This window comes from Zingiber officinale, chromosome 5A, assembly GCF_018446385.1.
Source record: "Zingiber officinale cultivar Zhangliang chromosome 5A, Zo_v1.1, whole genome shotgun sequence".
NCBI classification, from domain to species: Eukaryota; Viridiplantae; Streptophyta; class Magnoliopsida; order Zingiberales; family Zingiberaceae; genus Zingiber; species Zingiber officinale.
The window spans coordinates 24,864,322-24,876,749 of record NC_055994.1 but is presented as its reverse complement, the minus strand read 5'-3'; the positions used below and the strand labels follow the sequence as shown (position 1 = coordinate 24,876,749).

At 39.6% G+C, this 12,428-nt stretch overlaps 1 protein-coding gene across 1 annotated transcript; it reads right to left on the bottom strand.

The window, feature by feature from the left end:
* Window positions 1-3,067: 3,067 nt before the first annotated feature.
* On the bottom strand, window positions 3,068-9,280 carry LOC121979484. Its single transcript, XM_042531472.1, has 5 exons — window positions 9,005-9,280; window positions 8,842-8,935; window positions 8,663-8,706; window positions 3,221-3,507; window positions 3,068-3,146 (listed from the first exon to the last, which is right to left on the bottom strand). Exons 1-5 carry the CDS (start codon window positions 9,278-9,280, stop codon window positions 3,068-3,070), a joined length of 780 nt encoding a protein of 259 aa, XP_042387406.1.
* Between the last annotated feature and the right edge of the window lie 3,148 nt (window positions 9,281-12,428).

The following is a 12,428-nucleotide window of genomic DNA, read 5'->3' as shown; positions in this document are numbered from 1 at the left end:
CACAGTGCGATTCTACAGTCATGTATAGAGAGGTAAATCATGGATGACTTTTTTTTTTTTTTTGCCTTTTGAACAATGATCATTGCAAAGGGAAGGGCTGGAACCTAGTAAGCATTTCACTTCTTACTCAATTTTGAACCTCCTTAATCGGTACGTCTAATTAAACCTAACAGTTAATCAACTGATTAATTAAAGCTATAGCATAAATCCAAAATTTTTAATAAATCTACATGTTAATCAAGTTAATAAGTCATTACCCTAATTCTGGCAGTTGTTCGTGAATTCTCTTGTGGCGGTGGTGTGTTAAGCCGTCAGTGGCTCCAATGGCATACGAAGACTATAAGGTGGTGTTCATTTTGACTAACTCGACAGTCACGGCGAAGCTCGCACACGGAGAGAGACCAACTGGCGGTTGCACCAGCAATAAAGTATAGGGGGAAGAGTAGAGGTGTAATCAAGCCGAGTCGAACTCTTGAATATTTGAGTTTGACTTGTTTATAATTGAGTCGAACTCGAGCTTTATTTAACAAATATATTCATGACTCATGAGCTTATTCGAGTTTTTTATTGAGCCTAAACAAGTTTAATAAATATAAATTATAAATTTAAATATTCATTAAAAACTAAATTATATATTTAGAGAAAATTATAATATTCTTATTAAAATTTATAATTTTATTCTAATAAATAAATTTAATATATTTGTCTATATGTTTTATAAGTAGAGTGTAAAATCTATAAATTTAATATCAAAATAATTATTTTTTTTATTTAAAAGTTAATTCATGAGCTTAATGAACATGTTCACGAGCTAACGAGCTGAATATTGTGAAGCTTGAGTTTGGTTTGTTTATCTTAATGAGCCTCATTAAATGAGCTCAAACGAGCTTTTATCGAATCGAGTTTCGAATAACTCATGAGTGACTTGGTTCATTTACACCCCTAGGGAAGAGAGTTATTATGGGGTCGTCACTTGTCAGAGCTTGATTAGATGGCAATGTGGAGGCGGCACACCAATAACAGGGAAGGCTGTGAGGGTTCATATGCAAAGGAGGAGAGGGAAGAGGAAATGATAGTAGGGGAAAATCTAACTGAAACTTAGGTTTTAGATTTCCAACTTAGGGTTAAATTTCAATTAACTCCTCATTTAAATAGGATAGTTCAAAGAGGTTTTCTCAAAGTCTAATAAAATTATCCTGAAAATAATTTAAAAATTCTTATAAATTCTTTAAAATTCTTATAAATTCTTAAAAATTCTGATTGCTTCCTTATTTCTTAGGAAACTATTTCCATATTTATCATTAAATATTTTTTATGATTTTCCTTGATAAATTCACTTAGGTTAATTATCTACCTATATATAGATATATATGAGAAATGATATTTTGCACATCTTTATCATGCACACTCCTAGACAACGCTCACAAGTCCAGACGCCTGGATGTCCAAATGCCTGTCTGGGTGCTTCGATTCACTTTTGAGAGTCCAACCCCCAAGGAGGGTATCCGGGTGCTTAGTTTTGTGAGAGTCATTTAAGAGTGTGCAGGGTAATAATGTGTAAGACATGTCACAAGAAGAAAGCGAAGAGAAAAGGTGGATTTATGCAGCCATGTTCATGTAATGAGATTTCCGTACTACATCATTTTAGTATTGTCGATGGGAAATAAGTTAAAGATGTTGTGGTTAAAGATGTAAATGTGTAAAACAAAAAACAACACTAACTACTATATTATCCAAGAAAATTCATCGATTTTCCATCAGGGGTAGACATACAAAGGAGGAGCATACACTAGAGGTGATTCCAGATCATTCTCCGGCGAATGGCAGGTGACGTTCAGATAGGAGAAAATGGATCTTCCAACAAAAAATTTCATCTTTCATGCTTGATAAATTTTAAATTTAAGATCTTGAAAAATAATGTCATTTTGCTGGGTGATTAACAAGGACGGATCCAGGATTTTAAATTTGGGGGGGGGGGCGTATAATGAAAATCCTCTACTCCTTTAAATCCAAAAACTATCTAAAAATACTTATCAAGGACCTAAGCACAACCTTATGATTAAAAAAAACAAGAGACTAAATTAGCATTTATAGTCCTTAGTACATAAATCTAACATAGCATACTATAATCACTACATAAAATTCCATGCATCAGATTACTAATTTGTGCTATGCATCCCATAAAGCATGACAATTTCATGCTTTTTAAAATGAATAATGCAACAACATCTACATATTCTATTAACATTATATAAAATAAACACAAAGAAGAGCAAAGCATATTTACCTTCCAATCCATGCCACTGATTATAACTGAAGCTTCTTCGCTAGATATAAAAATCACAAAACCAAAACCCTCTAGACCTTCCACTTTCCCTGCCAATGATGCACTCTAGCAGCATAGGTACATACCAGTGAGTTTAATCATGCACTACAAAGATTAAAAAGAAATAAAAAAGACAATAACAACTTACCATCAACAACTTCACCATAATTCATAAATGCTTCTTTTAAACTCATCATTAGTGTCAAATGAAAGACCTATGAAGTAATAAGAGCATTATAAGCTGTGTAACAGCAAATCAGTAGTGATATTCTGAAATGTATTTTGCCAAACCTCTAATAAAAAATTTTGAAGATGAGAATTATATGGACAATAAATTAGATAATTCTTTTTCAACTACAAAGATAAACACAAATAATCAACAAATGTAATGTTGAATCATTCTGACATCCCTACTTCAACCTCACGTCTGAAAAGCTTGCTAAATAATCTTGAAGTCAATAACAGCGAGACTTAGAAGCTACGAGCTTGCTAAATTTAGAGAGCAACAGATTTTTATTTTCAAATAGAAATACAGAATAGTATAATTAATTGTAAAATAGTTGCATAGTCAAAGAACAAACATGAAGTTACTATACATTCAATTAAGTATCAAATACAATTATCTAACTAAAATAAATTCGACGTTCTTTTAAATTTTTGAAGTCTTCAATGATAGCTTCTATGCTTACATTTCTAGCAATTTCTCGCTCAATATATATCATTAACACGTCTGAGAGAAAATCATCCTCCATTTTGCTCTGAAGCCTTGTTTTCACAATATTCATCGCAGAAAATGATCGTTCTGTAGTAGCAGTGGAAACTGGAAGAGTGAGCACAAGTACAATCACTCTAAAAATGAGATTGTATGTAACAAACTTGTTAGTCTTCACCAACCATTGACATAATTCTAAAATAGTTGCAAGATTGTTGTAGTTGGGCCCTTTGACTATATTATACTCGTAATGCTTCAATTGTATCTCTGATTGCTCCTTTTTATCTCTTGTAAAGTCTTGGGCATAAAACTTTTCAACTAATTTACATATATCCTCAACTCTGAAAGACTCCACTGCATTTTGAGGATTTAAGGTAGTACTAAGAATAAGTAATTCCATAGCATCATCACTAAAGCGCCCATTAATTTCTTGCAACTGTGAATCTATTGAAGCATAAAAGAGGTCTACCTGATAATGATGCTTAATGGTGAAATTATCTTGACGAGCACGGGCTCGACTTCGTCTATTAATATATGGAGCATTGAAATCAAGAATATCAATATTTCGAAGTTCATAAAAAGATTTCACTTTTGCAAGAAAATCATTCCACTTGTTATCCCTTATTTGTTGAAGTAAATTCTTAGTAGATAATACAAGTTTCATTGCATTTATAATATCCTAAGACTTACTTTGTAAAGCTTGACAAAGGATATATGTGATTCCCATAATCTCTTTCATAAGATGCAAGATGAATACAAAATCAAAAGAAGTCATTTCTGTAGGGGATCGGTGGCCGGCTTGAAGGGGGGGTTGGATAGATGGTGCCCCCAAATTGATCGCTTCTCCTATGATGTTAGCTTGCACAGCGGAATACAAACAAAACAAACAAGCTAAAGGCTAAAACTAAGAAAGGAAATGCAAACCACTAACACGTTTGTTTAACGTGGTTCAGAGATTAGAGCTCTTACTCCACGGCGTGTCCTTGAGGTGGACGATCCCGATCCGTCGGTGGATTAGCCCCCGAGCAAACTCCGGCTATCTCAAGTAGCTCCTTGTGGGTGGAGAAACCTCACCACAACACTCACAAACACTTGAGCATAAGTAGACTACTAATTAGGGTTTACCACCACTAATTTTGTCAGGGATAACCAAGCTTCCAACCCTTGGTTATATAGGCCGCGGGTTGAAAACCCCGCCTACCAGTCGACTGCCAAAACATGCAGTCGACTGCCCTCTGTGGAAATTCGACCGTTACATCCTAACGGGTCGATACCAGTCAACTGCTAAAACTATCAGTCGACTACTCCACATTGACTGAACGAACAGAAGCATTCTATTCGCTCCCAGTCGACTGCCCCAGTCGACTGCACCAATCGATTGCTAAAATATGCAGTCGACTGCTACAGTAACGCTACAGTACTACTACAGTAACGCTGCGGTAAAATCCTAAAATTAGGATTTTACTCCGAGTACAATCTCTCGGGCACTCGTACCCTCATCCTTATGACTCACTTAACGCTTCTTTGCAGCCTTGACCTCTTGCCTTCAAACCTACTTCCTTTGGCTCTCGTCCCTCGGATGCATTCAAGCCCGTGGCTCGTCCCCAATGTCATCCTTCGCGTATGCCTCGAAGTCGCTTCCCTCGGCCCTTGTCCTTGCTGCCTTGTCCACGGTCCCTCGGATGCTCCATCCTTCATCGGACCCGAAGCCATCAACCTGAGTCACATGTGTATTTTGCATACCTACACACTCACATATACATATCAAATAACAAGGGTGAACCTAACTTAAACCCTTTCCCCAAACACCAAAACACATGGTCGCACGGACCATTGGGATTGCTCCAACAATCTCCCCTTTTTGATATTTGGCAATACGTTTAAGTTAGGGAAAACATAATAGCAAAATAATATGCTAAAACAAATGGACTTACGTTGCCAAGGCTACACACTTGGACTTACACCACCGAATCAAAAACAATGCAACATGCATTTGAACTTATCCCAAGGCTCCCCCAACACCTATGCTCCCCATTGAGTTAGGAATTTTTCCACAGGGATTTTTAAGAACCTATCCCAAGGCTCCCCCCACGCAAAGACACTAAGGTTTTCCCAACTAAACCTTACTTCTCCCCCTTTGCCTAACATCCAAAAAGCTTTCGAATAATATCCCAATTATTGAAAACTTATCATCCAATTGACCCTAAACTCATGTATTTATCTCCCATGGATCCCATACATCTATACGAGCTGACCCGATCAAAATCCAGTGCTGAAAACACTTTCAGACTAGTATCAGTCGACTGCAAGAAGTACCAGTCGTCTGCCCCCATGAAAACGAGCTTATAGAGACATTCTGTGCTCAAAACACACTGGTACCAGTCGACTGGTAACTGTACCAGTCGACTGGTACACTATTCATGCAAAAATTAGCCTTTTCTGGCCAACTTCAAAAATGCGCCAGAAATTCCACAGACCTCCAAAAATTCTCAAATTTTATGGAGAGGTCTATTTTTATCAATGTCTACTTGGAAAAAATATATATAAAAATATATTTATCACAAATCTCAAGATTGACACAAAATACAAAACTAGCTAAAAAGTTCAATTGAACCTTGACCTAAAGTCCTAGTTTTGGCTTCCTCTTGATGTATTTGCCCATACTAACCCATAATGCATCCTTAGCATTGGTTTATATGGCATCTATACATCCAAAATCAATTATCATGCTATATGACCCCAATGTCATATTTATAAGCATGAAACATAACCCATGTGTGCCAATTCCCTAGGTTTGAGACTCAAGTCCATCTCCAAACCACTTAGCACATTCCATGACCTAACCTAGACTCCCAAGTAAAACTCACTTGAGATCCATTGGCCATGGGTCCCAAATTGACTTTTTGAGCTCCCCCTAGAGCTCTTAACCTTAGTCACCTTCCTAGGTGACTCATCTACAATGGCTAGGCCATATCGGTGCACCTCCGGTGACACTTGGCCTACAAACCTAACCTTCTTAACTTTGGACACCTTGTCCTTGGTTAATTTCTCCTTGCCTTTAAATGGCTTTCCCTTGCCATTTATTGGTTTCTCCTTGCCATAGTCATATGTCACCCTAGCATACAACTTTCCCTTAGCCTTGGAGACCTCTCCCTTGTCATGATCATTTGTCACCCTAGCATATGAACTCTCATTGGCCTTGGAGGGACTAGATCGGTATCCCAAGCCCGATCTATCATTGTTGGGTCTTTGGCTCCCCAACATCATCCTTAATTCCTTACATCCAACATTGAATCTCTTAAGGAATTGTTCTAACTTATCAAGCTTTCCCCTTAAAGCTTAATTCTCCTTTTCTAGGTTCCTAACGCTAGAGTTAATTTGTCCACATTGGACATTCCTAGACCTACCCTTCCTAGGCATGTGTTTCCCCTTCTTGGGATTAATGTCTTGGGTCTCCTTAGGTCTACCATTTCTAGATTTTTCATGTATTGGTCTCCTAGGGTTTTGATCTACACTTACCCTATTCCTGTCATGATATCTAAAACCGAAGTTATGCATGGGCAAATAATAAGAATTATTTCTAACATGCATAGAGGAGTTTAAATTTGAATTCAAATTTAAACTAGGGTTTACCTTACCCTTTACCTTTGGAGCTCCCCCTTGACATGAGCCTCCATTCTTCCTCCACTTCTTCTCCTCCTTCTTCAAATGTGTCAACTTCTTGATTTCTTTCTTCTTTGGGAATTTGGTGTGGTAGTGTCCTCGCTCACCACACGTGAAGCACACTATGTGCCACTTCTTCTTCTTCTTCTTATTGGCACCATCATTCCTACAACCCATATTAATATCTAAAATAATTTGAGTGGGTTTAGGTTTTACCTTCTTGAGCAAAGGACATCTACTCTTGTAATGTCCCTTCTCATTGCAACCGAAGCAAATTATGTGATCTTTTGACTTTGCTTCGGTGGAGGTGCTCACTAGGTTAATTTCCAAGACTTCTTCTTCTTCTTCACTTGCCTTGGATTCTTCTTTAATTCTTGAGGATGTTGATGATGCCTCAACTTCCTTATCCATACTTATGGATGACCTTTCTTCATCTTTTTCCTTAATGTGACCAAATTCACTTCCTCTTCTTCTTTTGATGTTGAATTGGTCTCCACATCCGATTGATCCTCCTCTTATGTAGACAAAGGTTCTTCCCATTGAACGTTCTTTATCTTGCTCCAAAATCGTGATCGTTCTCGTATTTTCCTACATGGCTCATCACGTCATTAGGCACAATATCAATCAATATAGATATTACCTTGTCGTTTTCCTTTGATCGTGTGGTTTGCTCCTCCGTCCAATGTCGTGGTTGGAACTTCTTTCCCTTCTTGTCCTTCGGGACTTCGAATGGTTCCATTACCACCATCATGGTGTCCCAATCCGTATTGAAGAACACCTCCATCTTCATCATCTAATATGTGATGTCCCATAAGCCTCTACCTTCAAGCTTTGGCGGTTCTATCAAGCCGGTCATCTTGTGCTTCCTTGGCAGTTAGTCCAACGGAGAGCGGCCTCACTCTGATACCACTTGTAGGGGATCGGTGGCCGGCTTGAAGGGGGGTTGGATAGACGGCACCCCCAAATCGATCGCTTCTCCTACGATGTTAGCTTAAGCAGCGGAATACAAACAAAACAAACAAGCTAAAGGCTAAAACTAAGAAACGAAATGCAAACCACTAACACATTCGTTTAACGTGGTTCAGAGATTAGGGCTCCTACTCCACGGCGTGTCCTTGAGGTGGACGATCCCGATCCGTCGACGGATTAGCCCCCGGCAAACTCCGGCTATCTCAAGTAGCTCCTTGTGGGTGGAGAAACCTCACCACAACACTCACAAACACTTGAGAACAAGTAGACTACTAATTAGGGTTTACCACCACTAATTTCGTCAGGAATAACCAAGCTTCCAAGCCTTGGCTATATAGGCCGCAAGTTGAAAACTCCACCTACCAGTCGACTGCCAAAACATGCAGTCGACTGCCCTCTGTGGAAATTCGACTCTTACATCCCAACGGCTCGATACCAGTCGACAGCTAAAACTATCAGTCGACTGCTCCACATTGACTGAACGAACAGAAGCATTCTGTTAGCTCCCAGTTGACTGCCCAATCGACTGCACCAGTCGACTGCTAAAACATGGAGTCGACTGCTACAGTAACACTATAGTACTGCTACAGTAACGCTGCGGTAAAATCCTAAAACTAGGATTTTACTCCGAGTACAATCTCTCGTGCACTCGTACCCTCACCCTTATGACTCACTTGACGCTTCTTTGCAGCCTTGACCTCATGCCTTCAAGTCTACTTCCTTTGGCTCTCGTCCCTTGGATGCATTCAAGCCCGCGGCTCGTCCCCAATGTCATCCTTCGCGTATGCCTCGAAGTCGCTTCCCTCGGCCCTTGTCCTTGCTGCCTTGTCCACGGTCCCTCGGATGCTCCATCCTTGATTGGACCCGAAGCCATCAACCTGAGTCACATGTGTATCCTGCATACCTGCACACTCACATACACATATCAAATAACAAGGGTGAACCTAACTTAAACCCTTTGCCCAAACACCAAAACATATAGTCACACGGACCATTGGGATTGCTCCAACAATTTCATCATAAACAGATGTTGCATCTGCTCATTGAGAAGGAAGTTCATCATCCATAACCTTAAGCAATACCATACACGATGCACTAAACATCTTAATTAAGCCTTGCAACGATCTCAAATGAGAACTCCAACGTGTATCAGTAGCTCGTTGTAAAGTACCTATCTGATTAAGTCCACGCCCTTTCTCGAGTTCATTAATAGCAATCAAATGTGCAATGTCATCTGTATGAGTATTCTTCAATTCATCATTACGCTTACACAAAGAACCAACAATATTAACTATAAAAGTTAATCTATAAAAAAATTGATGAATAGGTGTCACATTTTTTGATCCTGCAATTAAAGCCAATTGTAACCGATGAGCAAAGCAATGAACATAATAAGCACTTCTACAATCTTTTATGATTAAAGCTTGCAATCCATTAAACTCGCCCCTCATATTACTAGCACCATCATAGCCTTGACCTCTAATATTTTGAACATCCAAATTGTAGTGAGCCAAAGAAGAATATATAGCATCCTTTAAAGTCAAAGCTGCAGTATCAAATACATGAATAAGCCCAAAAAACCGTTCTTGAATGAATCCATTAGTATCCATGAACCTCAATACTATAGACACTTGCTCTCTTTTTGACTCATCTCGGGCTTCATCAACAATTATGCAATACTTGGCAACTCTAATTTCTTCACGAATTACATTTTTCACTCTCACTGAAAGCACATGAAGTATTTATTTCTGAATATCGTGACTTGTATACTTGTCATTTTTTGGAGCTTTCGCAATTGCCTTTGAAAGTTCGTCATTGTACATGTTTAGCACATCCAAAAATTCAAGAAAATTTCCAAGATTAGATGAACAAGATTTCTCATCATGGCCTCTAAATGGAATTCCTTGAAGTGCAAGCAATAACACCACATGTATGTGAGCCTTTAATCGAAGATGATTAGTTGCGATTTGTTCATCATTAAAATTGTCGAATCTCCTTGATATGTGTTGTGGTTGGTTCATCAAATCCTCACATGCCTTTTCAGCATTGCGATGGGGTGAAGATACATTATCTTTCCCTGGTTAACGTCGCTCGGGCGGTCATTGCTTCAAATTAAGCAGTCAATAAATTGGAGAGTAAGGAATCTTTCTCAGCCTTTTGAGTCATCAACTCAACTTCCTTGGTAGCTAGCTCGGTTGTGTGAAGAGACTTTAATTTATGAAGTTAAGCGCATAATCGCTCATTCTTAGTAATCTGCTCGACTAGCTTTATCATTATGTCTTCTCTGATGTTCGTTTCTGATTGAAGTTGAGCCTTAGAGTTTCCGAGGTAGTCTTCCACTGAGTCATCTTCTCATGCTCAGCTTTGGCCAACTCTTGAGCTTCTTTCAGTTGAGCAGATAATTCTTTTATTCGCTCTGAGGTTTGCGTAGAAATCACTGCAGAGGTTTGTTGATTCTGTAACGCCCGAAAATTCTCAAACTTGCATTAGAATTATTCTACGATTTTTCTGGAATTTCTAGATATTTTTCCGGAATTTTCCGAGTAGCGGAAGTAGCAAAAATAAATATAAGCGTAAAACGGCCTAGGCGGGGATTGAACCCGAGACCTATGGTTTAGTGGACAAGGCTAGTAACCAGTGGACCCAGCAGGGCTGTGCTGAAAGGAAAGGGGAACAATCCTAGTTAAGTGGGATTTGGGCGGAACTTATCACTAAGTATAAATAGGAAACTTAAGTTGGGTTTGGGTTAATTTTGGTTCGGCAGCCATCTCCTCATAAACCCTCACCGTGACCTATCTCTCTCCCAAAAACCTGCACCGCCGCCCACACCTCTCCCTCCTCCTCTCTCGGCGCCCAAGCCCCAAGGGCTCTCGGATCACTTTCCGACGACGACTCCAACACGAAAAGGGTTCTTCTCCGCGAGAGGAACGCGAAGACGTGAGCGGATCGTCGAGAGGACCATCTCCACCGGAGTTTTAGCGAATAGAATCGTAAGAAATTATGATTAGGAGGTAAGAAACCCCTCACCTGCGGTATAATAGCTTCCGTTTGAGTTTTTATGCTTTAGTTAGGATGTATGCAGTTTTTTTTATCGATATCTAAGGTGTATTTAACTCTCTTTTCAGATTAGGGTCTTAGTTGAACACCTTTAGATGGGCCGGGCATGTCTTCCCTCTTCAGATAGGAGGTTAGATGTTGTCGGGTGCCTAGAGGTGGTCTCCCTAATAGAGAAGAGAGTTAGGGCACGCTAGGTGTTCGATAAAATAGCTAGTTTAGTAAAAATGCACCCTAGGCATCTTTAACAGCTCAGTTAGATACATTAGAAGTATCTATTCAGTATACTCAGTTTATTACAGCTTATATGGATTAGATATCCAATGGGTGGGCTCCCATAGTCGCCTCTAGGTGCAGATAACCTAGTTTCAGCAAAACAGTATTAGCTACTTCAGTATTTTACTTTCAGTTGGCACTGTACTGGATTAGATATCCATTGGGCTGGGCTCCCATAGTCGGTCCCTAGGTTTAGATAACCTAGCTAGGTTTAGATAACCTAGTTAACCCTACTAAATTCGGGACTTGCAAACCCGGGTCTAGTTAGGGATGCGCGCATAGCAAGTACAGTTGCCAGGGCCCTACAGCAGCATGTTTAGTATTTTCACTTACTATGTATTAGTTTTCAAAACTCAAGAAAAATCAGTTATACCAGTTGAGTTTGATTGCAGCTTCAGTTTAGTTTAGCTTAGCTCAGCATTATGCTTCAGTGAAATTTTCCATGTTAGATCTATGTTCAGCTTATGTTATGCCATGCTTGTATGATACTATGTCATGCCATGCTTGCATATTCAGTATGTTTTCCAAAAGCATGTTTTAAAAGCATATTTGCATCGTATGCATGATTTAGTGAGGTAGATGGTTTCTTACTAAGCTTTTTAGCTTACAGATACTATTTTCCTTATACTGCAGATACAGGTAAAAGGAAAATGGAGGCTGGAGGACAATGCGAAGATGGTGTGTGTGTGTGGAACTGGAATCAAAGGTCCTTAGGGGACTTAGCAGGATGAACATTAGACTCTTTAGCCTGTTTACCTTAGCACTTTACAGTTTATGGTTTAATACTTTCATCTTTATGCACCTTTAGTTTTGGAACGTACTAAACTATGAAAGAATGAGTTAGATTGTTAGTAGTCATTATGGGAATGTTTGTTAATGCATGTTAGAAGTAGCTTCAATTGCTTTAGAACTGCTGTGTGAGGTTTTGGCACGCCAAAGTGCTGAAATCAGAACTTCCGGGTGAAATCAGACTCTGATCGGTCTCCAGACCGATCAGGGTCTGAGCTGTGCCACTGGATCGGTCAGCCGACCGATCCAGCGAGATACAGTATGCTACTGTATCCTCCTGGATCGGTCAGCCGACCGATCCGTAGCCTCGAAGTAGCGAACCCAGGATTCTGCAGGTTCCTGGATCGGTCAGCCGACCGATCCAGGCATACCTGGATCGGTCTGCCGACCGATCCAGCCTCTACTGGATCGGTCCCCAGACCGATCCAGCCAGTGTTCGCATGGGGGTCAATGGATCGTTCCACGGACCGATCCAAAGCTCCAATTTTGCCTCCTCAGCCTAGCTATGAATATCTAGAAGGTAGTGGGACATGAAATCTCACTCTCACAGAGTTAACAGAGGCAACTACAATAGTTTAGTAAAATTTTTTTTTATTCAGCCCAGTTTTCCGCATTAGTAATTTAGCTGCAGTTAGCAAA